Source organism: Procambarus clarkii, chromosome 40, assembly GCF_040958095.1.
Source record: "Procambarus clarkii isolate CNS0578487 chromosome 40, FALCON_Pclarkii_2.0, whole genome shotgun sequence".
In the NCBI taxonomy this organism is placed as follows: Eukaryota; Metazoa; Arthropoda; class Malacostraca; order Decapoda; family Cambaridae; genus Procambarus; species Procambarus clarkii.
In genome coordinates, this window is record NC_091189.1 from 1,087,338 (window position 1) to 1,110,399 (window position 23,062).

General features: G+C 45.0%; 1 protein-coding gene across 1 annotated transcript in view; it reads left to right on the forward strand.

The window, feature by feature from the left end:
* The window catches only part of LOC123757810 (serine/threonine-protein kinase pim-3), a 30,812-nt gene extending 9,707 nt beyond the window's left edge, over nt 1-21,105 (forward strand). The window contains exons 2-5 of the mRNA XM_045741655.2: nt 163-623; nt 6,529-6,735; nt 7,286-7,454; nt 15,200-21,105. Coding sequence (XP_045597611.1) covers nt 163-623; nt 6,529-6,735; nt 7,286-7,454; nt 15,200-15,687 — 1,325 coding nt within the window. The 3' untranslated portion in view covers nt 15,688-21,105. The remainder of the gene's footprint in view (nt 1-162; nt 624-6,528; nt 6,736-7,285; nt 7,455-15,199) is intronic.
* The last annotated feature ends 1,957 nt before the right edge of the window (nt 21,106-23,062 follow it).

The following is a 23,062-nucleotide window of genomic DNA, read 5'->3' on the forward strand; positions in this document are numbered from 1 at the left end:
TCATAATTGACATTTACTTCTTTGATTTCCATTATTTTAGTCTGTGAAATCTGTCTTTTTGCTCGTCTTAATTTTTGTTTATGTTGTGGTCAAGATAATTGTTATTGTATATTTAAGCTTCCATTAAGATATTTTAAAATGTGTTTTTTTTTTATATTCCAGTTGGACGGGATCAACACAGCCCCGGCAACCACCACAACATCAGCCACACCCCAACAACCACACCCAGCCACTCGCTCCACAACACCGCGCATCACCACCACCACCAACAACACCACCACCACCTCCACCACCTCCAAAACTCCAGTCCAACCACCTCCTCCACCACCACCACAACGCACCACTGCACCCCCTCAGCCCCCACCACCACCGCCAAGCCCCCCAGCCACTCCCCCTGCAATGGTGGAGGCAGCGGACGCGGGTGTGGACCAGGTGGAGGTGGAGGTACGGAGCGGGAGAGACTCTACCGCTTGGAGAAGATAGTGGATGAGAGGGGAAAAGTTATCTCCAAGGTGCTGGGGAAGGGCGGCTTTGGCACCGTGTACGCGGGCACCAGGATGAAGGACGGAGTGCCCGTTGCCATCAAACTCATAGCCAAGGACCGAGTGCCCGCTTGGGGCGTGGTAAGTGTCCTTGTCGTTCACAATTCATAGCACTTGTTACTCTAACACAGGCCTTTTGACCCGACACTTAGTATACCACTAGCTCTAATCAAACTTCCCTAATTCCGCTTTTACTATTGCCGTGGAGGCAGACTGTCAAGCAACTGAAAGATTGACACTATAAACGCACTAATTAGCTTGTATCAGGAATCCAGATTTCTTTTTTTGTTAGTAATCCCTCAGACCAGCGTGTAGACAACTAAATGGGCTCTAGACTCCCGGCAGCTTCTGTGGCCTTTGGTCTTTTAAGCCTGCAATTATGACAAGATTTTCTAAAACGCAACGTAAGGTGGAGATTGTCTTGAGGCTCTGAGGCTGGCTTCTTTACCTGTTAGGAAATGCCCCACTGCTTTACACACACATTATATATATATTATATATATATATATATATATATATATATATATATATATATATATATATATATATATATATATATGTAGGTTCCAGCCTTAGTGTAAGCCATCCTTACCACATTGCTCCGGCTCGAAACCACCTTTCTGACATTATTTTTATGTCTTTCAGGACTTAAAACATGACACAGTTGTCTGTTATCCCTAGCTACTTCTACATCTTGTACACCAGACTTTCATGAAGAATAGTTATGCTTTTTTAACAATCTAAGAAAATGCTGTCTACCCAACTGTTTTTCCAAGCATATTTGAATAAACTTATCATAGCTAGAACTCGATCAAGTTTCTCAGGCTTGACTTCCCTTCTAAACCCAAGCTGCCCTTTTGTCGCGAAGTTTATATCCTCTCTGGGGAATAGAGGAGGCTTCAGGGGGGAACGAGCTACGTCGCAAACACAGATTCGGTTCACGCTATCAGGGATGTGCTTTCCCTTCGTCTAGCAATGACTTTCGCTTTGAAAGAGAAAGTAATAAGTTTCTTGTCAGTTCCGCTCGCTCGGTCGGTCTGTCTCTCTCTCTCTCTCATTGCTCTTAAGTTTGAAGTTTAAACCTATTTGTTCTCTAGTTCACATGAAGCTCCTGTATTTTTGTTCCTGGTTAGCCATCAGCACTCCCCTGCCACTGACCCTGAAGGCAGGTGACAGGCAGGTGGCAAGCAGCTTTGTAGGGAAGGCAGGTGGCAAGCAGGTGTATAGGGAAGACAGGTGGCAAGCAGGTGTATAGGAAAGGCAGGTGGCAGGCAGCTGTGTACGGGAAGCAGGTGTGTGTACTGTAGGTGCAGTATGCACCTGTCTCACACCAAACGGTTCACTCGGCGTCATGCAGACGCCTCAGCCGCCGTCCATTTAGATGCTCAATTATTCAACATTCTGCTAACGTCTAATTGTGACCCATCGATTGAGAATATTTTCAAGGGCTTGGCTTCCCAGCTGATGGTTTGGTTGGTGGGAGGCGGCTGTATTTCTTCGACTCTGATAGAGTTTTTTTTTGCATCTGCAATGATAGCGATGGTGTGTGTGTGTGTGCGCGTGCGTGCCCCCTAAAGCGAGCACGCGCGCTTTTAGGATATCGTACGTGTGGCAGCCGTGCTGTGCTGCCTTGAGGAAGGTATGCCGAGGCCAACCCCGTTATACCAACGCACCTTTTAAGATATCTAGAACGGGAAATTCTAGCGGTATATCACCTTATATCCCCTGGACGGTATCATTCCGCGACCAGCTGGCTGGCTGCTCAACAGTCAGGAGGCCCACCACGCCGGTGCTGGCTGGCCAGGCGGACTGGGAGGGGGGTGGCGGGGAGGGGGGGAGCGAGGAGGGGGATGGCGAATGGACTGGGGGAGAAATTGGGGGGTGGGTGTAATTTATGTATGGATCCCTTAGCTTTTTAAGGTCATCTGCAACACCCCCCTCCCCCCCCCCCAACCTTCCTCTTTACATTGATGAAGGCAATAGCTTGCACTTTTTTTTTCTTTGTGATCTGCACACTAATCGCTTCTTTTCCTCTACTTCCCCCTTTTATTTATATTTCACGTTTTGTCTGCTTCTATTTCCTGACCTTTTTTTCCCCTTTCTGTTTGTTTCATCGTATTTGTTGGCGCGTATTTATTTTCTTCCTTTTAGTACACTTTCCAGGGGAAGTATCAGGAGAAAGCGCCAAGCCGTTTACGACTCTTATAGCACTGGGAAGGGGTCAGGATAAGGATTTGGGATGGGACAGGGGGGGAAAGGAATGGTGCCAAACCACTTGGACGGTCGGGGATTGAACTCCGACCTGCATGAAGCGAGACCGTCGCTCTACCGTCCAGCCCAAGTGGGAAGCAGTGGTGGAACGGATGTGGCCAGCTGGGGCCAGGACTCCTCCAGCTTTCTAGATTGATGTAAGACTCGGCCCGAATACCAGGGCGACGCTGCTGAAGGCGGCCTCCGCGAACACGCCCGCCCGCCCGCTCAGCGTGCCTCCAGTCTCGATTTCCGAGGCAGTTGAGAAACTCGTACATGATCTCGCGAGCGAGAGCACCGCGATGCGCGAGATTGCAATCCAGGTGTGGCGTGTCTGGTGTACACGTCACAACAACAGCAGTGCTGTTGTACGCACACAGTATGTATGCTGTTGTATGCACACAGTATGTATGCTGTTGTATGCACACAGACAGACATGATGGCGTGTGTGTGGTGAAGAGAAAATTGGGTGGTTGTGGGATAGGGTGTCAAGAATGGGTGGCATGAGGGGGATTGGGGGAGTCTTAGAGTGATTCGGGTGGGGGGAAGTGTTGCTGTGTGTGGGGGGGGGGTGGTTCTAGACGACATTTTCATATATTTACTCGTCGTGTTGAACCCAGCAAGTGTCTCCAACTGGTTCTCTTGGTGGAGGACTGCACGAGTAAGACTCGTGGCTAAGGTAAGGGTACGAGGGTAATGGGTAAGGCACGAGGCTACTTGGGCCAGGGGACGAAATCAAGTTGATCTTTCTTCATCTGGTGGATGCTTTTGACTGACCTTCAACTTATAAAAAAAAGTCTAGACGCTAGAACAAAATAATTTTAATGTTCTAGATTCTAGATAAATTGAATTTATTCATTGCAAGTTGCGAATTCTATGATGTTTGACCCTCCCCCCCCCCTGTTCCTAGGCCCTTTTTTTCCTGATCCAAAACCTACCGTCTTTCCCTCCCTGTGGCCAATTCTTTTCCTCCTGTTCAATAGGAGACTCCTACTCCACAGCTCTCTCTCTCTCTCTCTCTCTCTCTCTCTCTCTCTCTCTCTCTCTCTCTCTCTCTCTCTCACACACACACATTTTAGTAAAATTGTCGAGGATCCTTCCTCTATGAAAACACCGTAGCACAGACTCCTCGGTAGTCGGTCTCACTCAGGCATAAGTTATGTAAATGCACTTGAATTTGTTTCCTTCGTGGTCAGCTTGAGGCGTTGGTGCTCTGAGAGAAGACCTCGATCATCGTATTGGAGAGGCTTGTCAGCAGTGATCTCGACTGTTTAGGCTGTTGAGTCAGAAGGGGAGGGGGGGCGCGAGGGTAGGAAGGGAAGGGAACTATGAGGAGAAAGCGCCATGCCATTACGACTATATAGCCCTGGGGAAGGGGTCAGGATAAGGATTTGGGATAGGACGGTGGGAAGGAATGGTAGTGCCATCCTACTTTAGGAACTGGTCTTTGCATTCCAGGGCTGAATGGAAGCTCTGGAATGCTTTTAATCTAGTTTTTGTTTACTGTCTTCCTTGGGGATGTTAACGCGAGTGCACTCAAAGGAGTAATAACGCTGACGCACTCAAGTCACTCGTTATTTTGAAGGTTGCGAGTCTGTCGATAACCCAGACTAGTATGCAGCGTGAAGCAGATGGTGGCGGGTGTGGCAGGTGGCTACTCCTACTCCACCTGGCGTGTGGAGCCGGCTGGTGTTGCGCTTTGGGGTCCTCACTTGGTCGGCGGCGGCCACTCCTGCCGCAGCCATCCGCCGTCTGCTGCACGCAGCTGCTCTATATATAGACCTCGTAATGCCTGGCTGCTTCTGGGCTGGACAGATGGCTTGAGACGGCTGTCATTTTTGAGAGAGAGAGAGAGAGAGAGAGAGAGAGAGAGAGAGAGAGAGAGAGAGAGAGAGAGAGAGAGAGAGAGAGAGAGAGAGAGAGAAGGGAGGTGGAGGAAGATCTATGGGTACGAACTTAACAAGGCTCCGTATATCTCTCCAGTTCACGTGAAAGCGTTACACTAATATCATCTATGTTGAGAGTGATCGCATGATTTTGATGTGTCTCGCTAAGCAGCACAAAGTGGGGGGGGGGGGGCAAGGGACGCCAGGTGCCAGGCATCTAAAGGACCCATCTTGCTTCCTTTCTCTCTTGTCTCTCCTTTTCTCGTTTTTTGTTCCTTTCCTTGCACTTTTTCACCCCTTCTTTCCCCACACACACTTCCCTGCAGGTGTCAGTGGTCAAGGTTTTATTGTCTGAAAACAATAGTTTTCCTTCCTGTAGATTGTGCACGTGATGGTGTACGCATCCCCGATGACCGGAATATATAGGGCAATATAGTCTTAAAGCTGATAGGAGTCGTGTGCGGTGCAAAAGTGACTGACCTTCGCCAATGTCTACCTCCCTTGCGCGTCCCTCCGTCTTTTGGAGGGGTCAGAGAAAGGGGGAGGGGTCAGAGAAAGGGGGAGGGGTCATAGAGAAGGGGTGAGAGGAGGAGGAGGGTGTCAGAGAAGGGGGAAGAGGGGGATCTCCCTGCTAGATAAATATATCTTACAATCAATGCTTCTCACGGAGGCTAGGCTACTTACATATGCTGCGCTAAATTACAGATAACACTGTTGCTACTGTCATTACAACAGCGTCACAACCACTGTTGCTTCTACCATTACGTTCCAGGAGACCATTTTGACAACCTGTGTGTCGAAGCTGTTTGGTGGAGCGACTTTTGGGAAAAGGTACTAATTGGGGATTTTTTTATATACTGTATACTTGACATCCCTTCGTCATGGGCAAAAAAAACAGCTTGCCGTTGGATCAGGAAAGACTTAAGTTTCTTAGTGTCAAATCGCCTTCGCAAGAGTCCTGAATATCAATAATTGTTTTCTGGGTATTACTCACTCGTTTGCCACAGACACAAGGCAGTTTGATAAAGATGCTTCGTAATCGGAGCACTTCACGTTTCGCTCCTTATAGAGACACTGACACACGTTGCACAATTTGGGTAAATGTTGAGGTCGTGTGGGTGTGCAAATCAAGTAAGATTTAGTGACCTTGAAACCTGTATAGATGTGTGCAGTAATTGATGGACCCGTCGCGTTTAAACTACGTCACGTAATAGCTCGCCCAGTTGGGCTCGATTGAATTAAGTCGACCTTGAAACATGTGTGGGAGGTTACGTTTGGAGTTGTGTGTTTATTTTGTGATGATTTTGGCTTTGAATATTTCACGTATTATTTACTAAGAATATGTTGTTAATATTTTTTTGTAAATGTGCTAGTTCTAAAATTACTGCTAAAGACTGTTCAAATTAATAATGTGACTCACGGGAGCAGGCACACAAGGTTTGGGAAACACTATTTCCTCAACATCACATATAGATAACGTTTACCCTTTTAACTAGGTGCCAAGACACTCGAGAAATTTAGTTATCTAATCAACTAAAAATAAACACGCAAAGTGCATCGATATCTATGACCATCCAGATCTGTATCTCTTATCTCGAATGGTTTACGAGATCTGAAGCGCTACGATGTCGTCCAAAGTAATTATAACCTTAAATTGAAGACGACATCGTAACACTTCAGAGCTTGGCAAACGTCTGTTTCTCTCTATATAAAACCAAAATAAATATTCACGTTTAGATAAAGACCTATAAGCCTCGTCAGTGGGGTCACAAAAGTGTTTTGTGAATCCTAATCCTACTTCGACACTTAACCAAGACTGACCAGGTGTCCATTTGTTCTCTTTGTCACAGGTAAACGGGCAGCGAGTGCCGATGGAGGTGGCACTTCTGCTTCGAGTAGCACACATCCCGCAGGTGGTGCGCCTCCTGGACTGGTTGGAGAAGGACGAATCCTTCCTCTTGATCCTGGAGAGACCAAACCCTTGTAAGGACCTCTACGACTACGTCACGGAGCGGGGGCCCTTACCTGAGGAAGAGGCCCGAGAATTCATGATGCAGGTGTGTATGAGTGTGTGTTTATAACGAGGTTAAATGTGATTTGACATTTTTCCGATATCAAAAGAAACTCGTTTGTAGCCTGACTTTTTCTTTAGTAGGGAAATTGAGCCTTGATGCTGAATTGAGTTTAATGCAATTATTAGAAAGTGTTCAGTTTTTCCTTATATGAAAGAATAACCAACAGGTGATATTGATCTACTTAGAATTCATTGGATAATTTTGGTTCAACATTAGGCTACCATTTTAAATTCAGGGAACTGTGTGTGTGTGTGTGTATGTGTGTGCGTGCGTGCGTGCGTGCGTGCGTGCGTGCGTGCGTGCGTGCGTGTGTGCGTGTGTGTGTATGTGTGTGTGTGTGTGTGTGTGTGTGTGTGTGTGTGTGTGTGTGCGCGCGTGCGTGCGTGCGTGCGTGCGTGCGTGCGTGTGTGCGTGTATGTGTGTGTGTGTGTGTGTGTGTGTATGTGTGTGTGTGTGTGTGTGTGTGTGTGTGTGTGTGTGTAAACCCTAGTAGCCAGACCTAACCCTGTGTTCTGTTCTCCGCTTCCTACAGGTGGTGTCAATGGTACTCTCTTGTCATATGGCCGGAGTAATCCACCGAGACATTAAAGACGAAAATCTCCTCGTGACCACGGACAGACAAGGGAGAGTCGCCCTTAAGCTCATAGACTTTGGCTCCGGGGCTTTCTTCGTCAGAGACAAAGTCTACACCGATTTTGAGGGTAAGTGTTTAAGTGAGCATTTTGTTTACATTTTTTGAAGTCAAGTTTTCGTTTCTGCTTCCAATCATTTTTATCAGTGTAATTGTTGCTCTTCTACTTTGCTTCTATTTCTCTTCCTCTTCCTCTTGTAAACGTAAATAATGCTAAAGCAACTGATTCTTAAATTGTAATGGAAACATTATTTTGAAAGTCGCGAAACATGTATTTAGGGACTTTGTGTGTCTGAGAGTCTGTCTGTATGTGTCTGTGTGTGTGTGGGATTCTCTGTGTATCGTGGTGTATCAAATTTTGATATTTTTACTACCTGCTTTCAGTACATGTGTGAAATTAGAATCCCCCTTTGATGTTGGTGTCATTAAAACTTCATTTGGTGTTATAACATCGATTGATGCTACTAAGATATCCAGTGGTATTATCAGCGTTACCAACAACGCGCGTTCATGATATCATTTCTCTCACCAGTGTTGCCAAATTTCCTGTTATCGAAAAAGTCGTGCGAAACTAAGAGTTGGCAATGAGGGATCCCAGCCAGTCGTGTTTGGGGTTCAATCATGGTTATCTTCCTGCACGACAAGCACTTGCGTGCGTGTCTTGATTACCTGTGTCTTTATGCGTGCATGTGGTTGAGTGCATGTGCTTGTGTGTGCTCGCGCGCGTGCAATGTGTATCTTACGTGCGCGTTTGTGCATGGGTGTTTGCTTTTCGTATGCGCTCGCTTGTACGCGCCTAGCTGTAATCGCATTATTGTGCTTGTGGGTGAAGGGGGGGGGGGGAAGGGTGGATGGAAGTTGAGCTTCAACTCATGGGGTCCGTCCACTTCTACCTTCTAAAGGAGGAGGGGTATTCATGCGTGCACGCGGCTCTGGTGGTATGTATGCGTGCTTTTGTTGAAACGTTAAGTGTTGATTGTGTTCTCTACACCTGTGCCTGAAGCATGCAGGAGGCATGGGATCAATGTACCTTTGCATTCATCGTGTGCGTGCGTTTGTATTTATGTTTGTGTGTGTGTGTGTGTATGGGTGGGAGGGTTGTATTTAGATGTATGTATTGAATAGATGTATTCATAGATAGCTCCACAGAGTCAGCACAACATACATCATTCACCACCTCAATACGCACCACATCAACTTGCATCTCAACATACATACCCTATCACCTCCGCAACATAGACCAGCCATCATCAGCGTATTACTAAGTGCGGTGTCTACCCCCCTTCACCCTGAAAGGAAGAGCATCGTAGTGCGCACGCCACGCCTGTCGCAATATGACGTGCGCACGCCACACCTGTCGCAATAAGACGTGCGCGCGCCACACCTGTCGCAATAAGACGTGCGCGCGCCACACCTGTCGCAATAAGACGTGCACTTGCTGGGTCTATCGTACTCACGTCATCGACCCTTTGTTCAAGCTGTAGGTAAAGCTTCTCTTTATTTGGGAAGCCTCTCCGTGTGGTCATTTGCACTAAGCGGCTGTTAACGTAGCTCAACGGTAACTACTGTGAATGTCTTAGTGTTAATTGATTAATTTGCTTTGATAGATACTTTGTGGACTTTCTAGTATTTGTATTAAAATAGCATAAACATATTCGCACTCCGGGGCACTCGCATGCTCACGCGCATTCAAGCACCAACATGCACGCACGCAATGCTAGGTCACACACACACACACACACACACACACACACACACACACACACACACACACACACACACACACACACACACACACACACACACACACATTCCTGTCACTCACTTTCTCCCCAAACAGTGTGTGTGTGTGTACTCACAATTAGGTGAGTACACACACACACACACACACACACACACACACACACACACACACACACACACACACACACACACACACACACACACACACACACTGTTTGGGGAGAAAGTGAGTGACAGGAAGTGGACTAGATGACTGACAGGCGTCTACACACACCTTAACTGTGTTGTTAATACACGTGACCTAGCAATAGGCAGGAGTCCTAGTGGGTCATATATGGCGTGGACAGACACCATGTACTGAGGGAAGGTGAGAGAAGGCAGCCATCGTGTGGGGACTAGTGGACTGCTACGAGACTGTGTGTAAAAGCCTGGATAATAAACCCAAGACATAGAAGCCTGGATAATAAACCCAAGACATAGAAGCCTGGATAATAAACCCAAGACATAGAAGCCTGGATAATAAACCCAAGACATAGAAGCCTGGATAATAAACCCAAGACATAGAAGCCTGGATAATAAACCCAAGACATAGAAGCCTGGATAATAAACCCAAGACATAGAAGCCTGGATAATAAACCCAAGACATACAAGCGTGGATAATAAACCCAAGACATACAAGCCTGGATAATAAACCCAAGACATAGAAGCCTGGATAATAAACCCAAGACATAGAAGCCTGGATAATAAACCCAAGACATTAAAGCCTGGATAATAAACCCAAGACATAGAAGCCTGGATAATAAACCCAAGACATAGAAGCCTGGATAATAAACCCAAGACATTAAAGCCTGGATAATAAACCCAAGACATTAAAGCCTGGATAATAAACACACAATAGAGTGAGCTGCGTGTAGAGACAGAAAGCACCACTGGTCACACAGTTTGCTATACGCATAGAGAGAGAAGCCCCAACCTGCCAATGACCGCTGTATAATACAATTCCTACAATCTATATGCCCTTGCAGAAACTAAAGAAGCCATTGCTAAAACTGTGTTCCCTCTAAGGTCACGCAGAATACCACCCTGAACATCTACAGTGAAAAAGGCGAATTTCAGTGCACTAAACAGCCTCTTCGCTATGCTACACGACTGTTGGGTAGCTGTATACCGAGCAGAACCAGCTATTCCGAGCTGGGATACCAAGCAACAGCTGTATTTATATCCTTCCCCCCTTTTTTCATGTCTGTGCTAAAGAGAAAAAGAAAGAAAGGAGGGTGAGAGACTTTACGAGGGGTGACATTGAGCAGAAAAGCTTGGGCAATGGCGCTCACGTCAGGGAAGAGCAAGATACTGCGAGGGGGCGCGCGAGACGGCTTTGTGGTTCTCGGCGTTCAACTTTTACATGTCACGTTGCATTGTTGTGCTTAATTTGGCTCCGGAGTCTCGCTAACGCCTACCCGCGCGGTCTATTATTGTTCCCGCCTTAACTCGCGTCTCGGAGGAGGATATTTGTGTTCAGTGGCGTGGTGGTAGTCCGCCAGGGCGCTGCGGTGACGCGGGGAGGCACAGTCTGTCTGTGGCGTAATAGGAGGGTGCTTCTAAAGAGCGTATTTATATATATAGTGAGGCGAGGTTTATCCTCGTCAGCCGTGCACAGTGGGTCGTGTGCGATGACGGGTTGGCCATCCTCTCTGACATTGTATTGTATGTAAATCTTCTTCTTCTTCGTTGGTAGGGGGGTTGTTGCGGAGTTATGTGTTGTGTTGCCTAGTGGATTGTCTAGTCACCTGCGTCCCGACACCACACGCACGCAAAACAGATGCATTTTTTTTTTACAAAGTGACAAATCCAGAAAACAGGCTTCCATTATTAACGTGGTGAGCAGTCAGGAATAGGGTGCCTTGAGGATCGCTCTTTTGTACCTTTATTGTTTATAATTTAGATTATCCATAGAGCAGGAATGAATAATTAAATCGCAGTAACGAGATATATATAAGAAAATTAAAGGAGCAGGACGGTGGAATCCAACGAGCGTCCTGGGTCACCCCAGACGCGTACTGTACCTTCAAACCACGTTAGTAAATTTATGTAGGGACGCCAGTGTCCTGCGATTTCATTAGTCTATATATTATTAAATTCGGCTGCAGAAAGGATCTAGTGGGTTAAAATCGGCATGTGGACCTTCAACATGACCTGTCTCGCATGGCCAAGTAGGCCTACTATATGACCTGCCTCGCATGGCCAAGTAGGCCTACTATATGACCTGCCTTGCATGGTCAAATAGGATCCTGCTTTAGGATCAGCCTCGCCTGGGTTAATAAGTCCAAAGCATTGTTTATATTTATAATCGTACTCTCTTCTCTCGTCTCCAGCTCTGTATTATCTCCTTCCATGTTTCCATACACTCGTATATCTTGTTCTTATCGTCTCCTTGCTCTCACATCTCCCCTTTCCTATCTATATCTCTTCCACTTCTAATTTCATTTTCAACCTTAATTCAGCTTCTCACTCTGTCCATCTCTATTTTTCACTTTCACTCTCTCTGCCCCATCCGTCCCTCTTCTCTCTCTCTCTCTCTCTCTCTCTCTCTCTCTCTCTCTCTCTCTCTCTCTCTCTCTCTCTCTCTCTCTCTCTCTCTCTCTCTCTCTCTCTCTCTCTCTCTCTCCCTCCCCAGCCCTTCCCGCCGTCTCTCTCCCAGCTGCGCCGAGGGAGTGTATGTCACAGCGAGGGATGTGGTAGGTGTCTGGTCAAAAGTCTAAAAAGGATTGACAACCAGAGCGTGAAGCGAAGAGTTCTGGCCGCTCTGAACTGTTATTTATGAGCTTTACACACATGCACACACACCTGAACACGTGCACACACGGGTGGTACGCGAACAAGAGGACACAGGTGGAAACTTGAGTACCCTAATGAGCCACAGGGACATTAGAAAGAACTTTTTCAGTGTCAGAGTAGTTAACAGATGGAATGCATTATAGGCGGTGATGTAGTGGAGGCTGACTACATGCACAGTTTTAAATGTAGATATGATAGAGCCCAGTAGGCTCAGGAATCTGTACATCAGTTGATTGACGGTTGAGAGGCGGGACCAAAGAGTCAAAGCTCAACCCCCGCAAGCACAACTAGGTGAGTCTACACACACACACACACAGGAGTAAAGAAGAGCGCGAGTAAGAGGGAGATGCGGGGTACAAATTGGCCCAATTAAACCCATTTGGAGATTCGATGTCGGGTTCTCAGAGATAGTTTACAGTAGTTACTCTCAACGTACGTACCTGTGTGTGTGTGTGTGTGTGTGTGTGTGTGTGTGTGGGTGTGGGTGTGTGTGTGTGTGTGTGTGTGTGTGTGTGTGTGTGTGTGTGGGTGTGTGTGTGTGTGTGTGTGTGTGTGTGTGTGTGTGTGTGTGGGTGTGTGTGTGTGTGTGTGTGTGTGTGTGTGTGTGTGTGTGTGTGTGTGTGTGTATACTTGTTTTTCTGCGTTGTTATTATTTCGACGAGTATAACTGAAGTTCAAAAGTTTGATCTCTTACTAGGTCGCACCAGTGAGAAAATGTTCTCATCTTTCTCTTCTCAGCGAGTTGTTTCTCATTAATTATAGCCTTTATTTATTTGCACATTGTTTCTCATTATATTTCTTCCTTAGTCATCTTTCTCCTGCTTATATTTGTCTCCTTCCCCTCCTCCTCCCATCTTCTTCTCCCTCTTACCGTCTCCAACCTCATTCACTTTCTCCACGTTGCAGTAAGACCTATTCTGTTCTTAATTTACGTAAACGACCTACCAGGAAATTGGCTCCATAGTATCAATATTTACTGATGATTCGAAACTAATGAGAATAGCCATAAGAGAGAGAAGGGGAGACTATGATATACCGCAAAATGAACTTGACAAACTCCAGATGTGGTCGGAAAAGTGGCTATTAGACATCAACCTCGACCAGCACAATGTTATATTCAGATAGAAATAGGGAAGGGGGGGGGGTTAAGAAGACCTTCATGACAGTTCAAAATGAAGGAAGGGAGGAAAGATGAACAAGGTAGACATTTTGGTGATATATTCGTGTGTATTGGGAATTGTAAATCTCCTCTTCCCTGTCACCCCACACATATTCCCTCTCCCCCCTCTTCCCCTCTCTCCCCTCTCTCTCTCTCCCTCCCTCCCTCCCTCTCTCTCTCTCTCTCTCTCTCTCTCTCTCTCTCTCTCTCTCTCTCTCTCTCTCTCTCTCTCTCTCTGACACCTGTACGAGATTCACGATTCACGAACGAAACAACCAGACAAGCGGGCATTGGCCGTCTGGCACCAGACTAGTGACGACGTCACGGTGGGCTGGTTGACGCAAGGTGCAGACACCAGTGCCACTTTTATTCGCCTGACTTCCTTGCTGCGCTCCCCGTGGCACTGGTCCTCTTGGCCTTCACACTTCCCCACGTATCCGGGGCAAGGTGAGCGTTGTTGGTGGGGTGGTGGTGGGGGGCAGGGGGTGCCCGGGGGGTGGTGGTGGGGGATGGTGTGGGTGGCGGTGGTGGTAGGGTGTTGATGGTGAGGGAGGTAGAGAGTGAGGAAGGATTAAGGTTGAGATGTGTTGACACTGTGTGTGTGTGTGTGTGTGTGTGTGTGTGTGTGTGTGTGTGTGTGTGTGTGTGTGTGTGTGTGTGTGTGTGTGTGTGTGTGTGCTCGCGTGCTGTTGAGGAAGGTAGCAAGGAGAGGAGAGGTGGGAGGGGTGAGGGGAGAGGAGGAAGGAAGACACTTCTTCCTGTTCCGGAATAAGGCAGCCACGGGCAGCCCGACCAACTGATACGAACTTGGCAGCGGGGTCGCCACTGTCGGTGGCTCCAGCTACGCGTCGGGGGGCTCCTCTCCCCAACACAATATGGCCCGTTTTTGTCCTCAACTGTATATATAGTTTAATTTGTTGCTAGTTTAGAGATAGAGGGGAAAGAAATGGGAGTACGAGGAGGAGGGAGAGAGACGGGAAGGAGGGAGGCAGAGAGAGGGTGTGAGGGAGGGAGGGAGTGTATGTTTGTGAGGAAGAGTATGTAATGAGAGATGAGGGAACAAGGTTGCAATAATCGGTGTGAGGAAATAACTGACAAATAGTGGGAGCAATATAATTCGGATGAACTACTAATCAATTCTTCCTTATCAGTGACTACGGGGGCCTCGTAGCCTGGTGGATAGCGCGCAGGACTCGTAATTCTGTGGCGCGGGTTCGATTCCCGCACGAGGCAGAAACAAATGGGCAAAGTTTCTTTCACCCTGAATGCCCCTGTTACCTAGCAGTAAATAGGTTCCTGGGAGTTAGTCAGCTGTCACGGGCTGCTTCCTGGGGGTGGAGGCCTGGTCGAGGACCGGGCCGCGGGGACACTAAAGCCCCGAAATCATCTCAAGATAACCTCAAGATAACGGGGAAGGGAAGTCCATACCTTGTTATACCCCAAAAACCCGTTGTACCTGTTGCGTTACGATTAAACTATTCTTACGTTCGAATTCTTCGTCAAATCTGGCCTTGAAAGTTGTGGATGGTGAGGTTTATAAATGGGGTGACAGGGGTGGAGGAACTGTTGATTTGGAGTGTAAAATACCTACTTGGGGTCAACCCATGCCGTAGGTCGCAACACACAAGCCAGACTCCTCAAGTCTGTTGCTTCTGGCCAGAATCGTGAAGTGGGCTTTTGTAAGTTGGAAGGCTTACTGTTCACTTTTATAATAACTTTTTTTTTATCTTTATAACTCCGACTATTTGTACGTATTACACTATCTATCATTATTTTATTTAGTTTTTAGTGTTAGGAATGATTAGGACAATGGATGTTGGCGTAATCGATTTCTTTTTAATAGTTTGATAGATTTATTTTTAATAAATACGTGTACTAGAGAAGCGCATACCAGAGTGTGTATATGTCTTCTACGCAACTGAATGTCTGTGTCCTTTTCGACACAGACATTGTCCTTTCCTTTTGGTCCTGAATGGCTGTGTCCTTTTTTGTTTTACATGTTTGTCTGTGATGTGTGTTTATGCATGTTTGTATGTGTGTTTACATGTGTTAACCGTGTATTCTCTGTCTTCCTGCAGGAACGAAGGTGTACTCGCCTCCGGAGTGGATTCTCCACAACCAGTACCAAGGCGCCTCTGCCACTGTGTGGTCTCTGGGCATCTTACTCTACGATCTGGTATTTGGCGACATTCCCTTCGAGTACGAGGAACAGATCGTGTCCGCCAGACTGCAGTTTCGGCTGCCGGTGTCCGAGGAGTGCCAGAGTCTCATCCGATGGTGCCTTCGAGTTCGACCTAGCGACCGTCCCACGCTGGAACAGATCCTGCAGCACCCGTGGTTCATGCTTCGTTCCAAGGACACCCTCACGCGATCGATCTCCACTCGAAGTGCCCCAGCTGCCACGCCCTCGGCTCTGGCTGCTCATGCGGCCACTTCGCCCGTGGGGTCCCTGGGGTCCGTCGGGTCCTCGCACAGTTCTGGGTCCCTTCCAGCCACACCTCGACCCCAAGACAGACTTGACTTTAGTTCCACGTCCTCCCAGGGCAGCCACGCCACAACCTTGTGACGGCGGAGACGGCTAACCGCAACTACCTAGTTCACGCCCGTGCCCTCATCAGCCTCCCATATCTCCGCTGTTGCCTGTGATCAACTACCTCGTTAGGAGGCGGGGAAAATGTTACGTGGATGGCAGTGGGTGCCCAGGGAAGGGTTCTCGTGCCCAGGGAAGGGCGCCCGTGCCCAGGGAAGGGCGCCCGTGACCAAACTGGGTGCGGTGGTTAGTGAGGGCGCGGCTTAAAACTCCCAGCATCAGTGCCCAACTACCAAAGCCCCGTCGTCGTCGTCGTCATCACAGTAGGCCATCTTGTACATAAGCTTCATCACCCATCACCTTCATCGTTATCCTCCCAGGATCTGTCGTCGACTTGTCCGTCGTGGCCTCTCAAGTCGGACAACTACATTCTTTTTTGTTTTCCTTTTATAGTCATATTTATACTGTCTCTCGTAGTGCATTTGGAAACGCTTCCTACGAGTTCTCCAGGAGCCGACGCGCGCACCAGCCTGGTGACCAATGCACACGGCCTGGTGACCAGTGCACACGGCCTGGTGACCAGTGCACACGGCCTGGTGACCAGTGCACACGGCCTGGTGACCAGTGCACACGGCCTGGTGACCAGTGCACACGGCCTGGTGACCAGTGCACACGGCCTGGTGAAGAAATAGCCTCAGCGACAGATTGAGGTCATTTTCCTCCAAATTGTTACACATAGAAGTATATGTTGACCTAAAACATGCCTATATGACCTCGTTTGGAAATATGATAACTCTTTAAACCATGTTTCTCAATTATACACACACACACACACACACACACACACACACACACACACACACACACACACACACACACACACACACACACACACACACACACAGTCTTCGCCTCCTCTTTCCTTCGTGGGGTATTCTGAAGAGATGATGGTAACTCTCCATCCCACTCTACACTCGGGGCCTCGACGTCGTGGAACGCTACACTCGAGTTGTGCCAACAGCCTCTTGAGTGCTATAGTCTGGGAGTCTTAAATCCTCTGCACGAAAGTGAGACTTTTCCCCCCATCAGAAAGCATCTTAACCTGGGCTACTTCTCTCCTTGTACCATTCCGCTCTCCTCAGCACCTTCTCCTCTCCTGGACATTGGCCTTCAAAGTCTCTCTCTCTCTCTCTCTTGCCCACATGACCTTATTGTTTTCCTTCCGTCTTTACATTCCAGGGATGAAAGTTAACTACCCACAATGTGTGTTGGGTGTACATATTAATTTTAGTCGCATTGCCCTGCTTTTTTTGGTAGACTATTGTATGGAACCTTTATTTATTGTATTTATTGAAGGCCTTAGCCTTACTGGTGAACGGAATGTTTGTTGTATATGGGAAGGTAATATATATATATATATATATATATATATATATATATATATATATATATATATATATATATATATATATATATATATATATATATGTATATATATATTGCTAAATTTTGTATAGTTCTTTATTTGAGTAATTAATCAATCAACTTCCCATATCAAATAATCCGACACAATAATCTTATCAATTGGTGCTATAGATAATTCGCTGAACATATTATTAATAATGTATTCGATATTTCGAAGTGAACTTTACTTACGCTCTGCGAGTCGTGTAACTGTCGTACATAATATTTGCATTTTTTTTTAAGTATTTGTGAAAATTTTATTAAACTTTTTTTTTTATCTATTGATATATATTAGTTTACAGAGAAAATGCTGCCTTGGGCATGATAGCCTCTGTGGTTTACTTGTGTGCAAAAGGCTCTTTAAGGTTAGAGCAAAAAAGAGCAAAAGGCTTAAAGAGCAAAAGGCTCTTTAAGGTTAAAACATACGGAAGAAAGAGCCCATTTCATGGCTTTTCAAATTGTGGTTTCAATATTAAGGAAAACATCCTTCACTGGCGTTTCCATATTTATTCAAAAAAAAACAAAAAACGACAAAAAAAACAAAACAAATCAAGCATAGGTCTAATATATGCCCTCGCAGGCTCGAGTAATGGTAATCAAAACACTTGTGAAGACTGACAGTCATATATATGTCAGAGTAATGCATATTGCAGAGTACAGTATTAGCGTACACGAGGGTGGGAGCATGGTCATGACGGCTGCAGCTTCACCATCTGTGACCAACCCATCTCCACACACACCCTCCAAAAGGATTATTTTTCCTTTTTTTTTAATATACATTCTAAGTCAACCTTTGGCCTCGCTGTGCACCTTAAAAAAGTGCATCAGTATATTGTATTTATGTTGTAATATAAAACAATGCATACATTTGGACTTCTTGTTGGGTATACACTGATGTATACGGCCAATATCTCAAGTCCTAAGGAAAGCCTTTTTTTTTCCCCAGTATGGTTATACTGAAGAAGGTAAATGTCTCGTTCCTCCTCCACTAACCAAATCTCCAAAAAGGAGTCCCCCCCCCCCCCCCGTCCCTCCCTTCAACACAAGTTCCTTGCTGTATAAAGCTTCTTGTTTAATATAATTAATTTTACTGAGGCAGCTATACGGATGGCGGCGAGACCAAAGACGTCTGCACCTTCGTTAGTTCTGGCATTAAGAGGTTATATTTGACCATTGGTTCACATGTAATGGTATGTAATGGGTGTGATGCGCCTTTTAAGGGGCCACGACAGCAAGGGTCCACTCTGGGAACATCTTGTCCAATGGCCGTTGTCGCTTCTTCTCAAGCAATTGTCCTTAGAACACGACAAAAACATCGTTTGTAAGTGGGTGAAGAGTTTTTGGTGAACCACAAAGTTGTAGTGGTGGTGTACCGGGGTGCTCAAGCTGCCAGGTATTATATAGTCTGATAGACAGACCAACCCACCCACCCCCACCCCAGGTTCCTTAATTATCATTGTGTGCTTTGGCGTAAGTAATTCGATTCATGTTATCAAGAAACTTATTTAAGTTCTATCTGATAACATTTTATCAATTATTTGTCACTTATTTTCACTCGGGAGGATCTCAGACCATGTCCACATTGGCGGAGACAGAAGACCATGTGTGTGTGTGAGAGATAATAATAAATAATATATATATATATATATATATATATATATATATATATATATATATATATATATATATATATATATATATATATATAATCACACACACATGCATTGACACGCAACACTGTTGTGTCATGTAGAGAAGGATTAAAATGGAAAATGACCCCTTAAACCCCTTTAATTGGCCTTTATTACCTTTGTGAGGTCAATAAGTAAAATATACCCCAGTGAGGCCACTGCCCCCACCACCACCACCACCACCTGCGGTAAACTTGTGACAGCACAGAGACAAGCGGTAGAGTCATCTTATTAACACTATATAACCTTGAGAAACGTGCTAGAGTTGTGTGATGCAGCCTTTTGTTCTATTATTATTTCCATTTTCCTCCTAGTAACGCCAGCTGGCCTCGCTCGCTTCTCCTAGCTCATCATACACAGTTGTAAGGCAGTATACACAAGTCACGGCTTTCAAATTTGTGTTTTTTTTAATATAGTAATATGATTAAAAATGTTAAATTCAAGCTTCAAGTTAATTACCAAACAACAACAGTTAGATTCTTCTCCCCTTCCCTCGTTTACCTTTGATCAAATGCAATAAGAAACCAATCGAGAAGGTCCAAAGGTCCAAGTTATAGTTGTATTCTTATACGTGCAGAGGAAAGTGGGGTAGGTATGTGTATATTATATATATATGTGTATGTGTATATATATATATATATATATATATATATATATATATATATATATATATATATATATATATATATATATATATATATATATATATATATTGATGTAGGGGGTGGGAAAATACGGTATCCAAGTACATACTCGAGATACATACCAAGTACATACATCCGTTGAATGTCATTTATTCTCTTCTCCAAGACTAAGGGTCTTCGCATATCCCACCGGGAGAAGTACGCCCCCACCCCTACATGTTCGTAGTCTGAGGCCTGTATTTAAAGGACTGTGTTACCTTCATAGGTATTAAGGTGTCTCAGAAGGAAGTCTTGACCAACATGGAAATATGAAAAGTGACTTGAGCAGTAGAGTGATTGGCGCCCCCCCCCTAATCCGGATTGAAGTCCTTCACATGCCATATTATCAAATATAATCAGATTGGAAGCATATAGCCAATGACGTTTTGTTTTTTATAATCAAATGTAATGTTTGCCAAGAACTTAATCATTTAATTGGAAGGAAATATATTTTCCGAAATTGAAATAATAAAATATTTTAAAGCGGTGAATTAATTCATCTGTATTGAAAGCTATTTTTTCTTACAAGATCAGATATATTTTCTCAGTTGTGAAGAACGACCGAATGTGCACGTCATATTTTACAAGTTAAAATAAAACAAAAAAAGTCTTGATAGCAGGCAATCATATCAAAGTTCCTTTTTCTTCAAAACTGTTTATTGTAGGTTCAAATACACAAACCCAAACAACTAAGGGATCATATTGTTTACAGGTGTTGACCAAATTCCACAGTATTTCGTGGGAATGTCCACCGCATTCCCCTCTCTTAACGTGGGTATACAATTATGTTCCCTACACCATTGTTTTTGTTTCATTTTACACACATCATCCTAGATGCTGAATTGTGCTTCACATCACTATTTATGTTATTTATGTAAGATTTTTTTTTATGGCTTTTGCTCCTAATTTATTAAGATTTTTTTTTGTACGGATTTGTATTCAGCAACGAGAGAAAGGGAGAGAGAGCAATATATGGAGCCCCAAGTCCCATAGCATCCTTGTATGGTTATTTTTGTGTGTGGTAAATAGTTTAAAACCAAGAGTTCTGAGGTGTGAGAGAGCGCGCCCCAGTATTAAAGTGACTTGCTTTCTGACTCTGACCTTTATTCATTTAAGAGTTAAAGCTCACTTTTCTGCAAATTAATTCTATATTTTCCCCCTGTCAAGTAGCTAACGAATAGTGAATATTATTTTTTTGACGCAGCCTGTCAAGCAGATAATGGCGATCTATTGTTAGTTTTGTTTAAATTAGAGTTTGATTTTGACAACGGACTTGGAAAGCGAGCTTTAGCTAAGTAATGCACACTGGAGTCGGAGTCGGCGACCCAAGACACACTCGTACAGCAGTAATCACCCAGTTCTCTTCTCTCAGTGTGAGGTACGAACACACCTCCGTAAAGCTCTCACTCTTGAGAGAAAGAGAGAGAAGCGTGACAATACAGCTAACTGACTGATTTATCTATTATCTTAGAACTCTTGCGTTTTTCTCTGATAAATGGATTATAAATATGCCTGGAAATAAAAAAAAAACGTGTTTGTAAGGAGAAATATTTTTGTAAAAAACATTGAAAATCCCGTATGTGTAATGATTAAATTTTTAAGTTTGAAGCTATAAATGTGTTTTCTTTTCCAACTTGACACACTACTCTCTTAAGTAACCAGGTGAAAGAATTTCATTCATTTACATTGATCAAGAAAAGTGTATCCAGGCCTATAGGTGTATAATTTTTTTTGTTTTTATGAATTTAGACAATTTAAGCTTTTTGCACCTAACCATTAACCTTGTACGCATATCCCTCCTCCTTCTCTCTCCTCTCAAACCCCTTTCTTTCCCCATCAACCCCCCCCTCCCCCTTCCAAAAAGTTCAGATCACTCAATGAGCCCTTAAGGAAGATCGTAAACAAACTTATACCATTACGTATCAGAGATAGTTAACAAGAGCAAATGATTATAGTGAGCTTCGGTCGCCTCTGGTTCAGAATAGTCATAACATTTAAATAGGTTACACGAATACAGTGACAACGATGATGAAATAATGATTTAAGGTGAGAGGTAATTTTCCTCTGTGCCCGAAACGCTAAGCATACTAGTGGGTTTATGAGAATGTAAAACATCAAAATGTTACGTACTCTCATAAACCCAATGTACCTTCTTGTATATAAATAAATAAAAATAATATTTGTTCCATCCACCGCTATTTTTTTATTAATACATGAGGTACATCTGCATTAGTGCAGCTACCCTAGACTATATGAAGTGGAGTACAGTGTGTCAAAAAAGCTAACTAGGTGATGCTAAAAAATCCCCATCACACAGGATGGTTAGTCATACAGAGGCGTGTGATGGGCAGTCTGCACTGGCAGACTCTGGGTGCATTTTGAGGATATCATCAACACAAGAGTGAATAAGGTAGCAGTGGTAATAAAAGTCCCCATCTCGCAGGATGGTTAGTCAAACAGGGCCATATGTTCAGTAGCCTGCACTGGCAAATTTTGGGTGCAATATGAGGATATCTTCAAGAACACGAGAGTGAATAAAGTAATTGCAAAGCTCCAGGTACCTCATACGAACTGGTCTGAATGGTCTAATAACTGGGTATTGGTAGAGGTGAAGAACTGCCACCAGACTTGTCCCGGAACTGAAAGGTATGAGCTACGAGGAAAGGCTGAAGGAGCTGAATCTCACGTCCCTGGAAAACAGAAGAGTAAGGGGAGACTCAACCCCCGCAAGCACAACTAGTTGAGTCTCTCTCTCTCACACACACACACACACACACACACACACACACACACACACACACACACACACACACACACACACACACACACACACACTAGTGCACAAACTGGAGATGCAGGCAGGAGTGAAAGGGAAGGTACTCCACTGGATAAGGGAGTACCTAAGCAACCTAAGTCAGCGAGTCACTGTGATGGGTGAGGTCTCGGAGTGGCGAGGCATCACCAGTGATCGCTCATGAATCAGTTCTTCGACCTATACTGTTCCTAATAATGTAAATGATCCGCCAGAGGGAATAGACTCGTTCCTTTCAATGTTTGCTGATGATGCAAAAATTATGAGGAGGATTAAGACAGAGAAAGATAGTATGAGGCTACAAGATGACCTAAACAAACTGAAGGAATGGTCCAACAAATGGCTACTAAAGTTCAACCCAAGTAAATGTATGGTAATGTAACTAGGTGGAGGAAATAGGAAGCCAGACACTGGATACCGAATGGGAGATGAAGTCCTTCACGAAACGGACAGAGAGAATGATCTAAGAGTTGATCCTGAGAATGATCCTGCAGCCGGACTCCAAAATATCCGCAGAGTGAACTTTTCCTCTTAAGTGGGGAGTATGTGAGCGGATTTCCAGGTGTTGGGCGACAGAGGCGATGCCTGCGTGATGACCCGGAAACTCGGGCGGCCGTACCATCAGTAGATGTGGAACTTTTACCGCCTTTTAAGGGAAATGTTAATGCAGAAATCTAATGCAGAAATCCATTTGATGCGTCTCTTAGGGCCGTTGACCCCGCTGGCCTCGGGTCTGTTATTTCCTTCATCCTTCTCCCTTT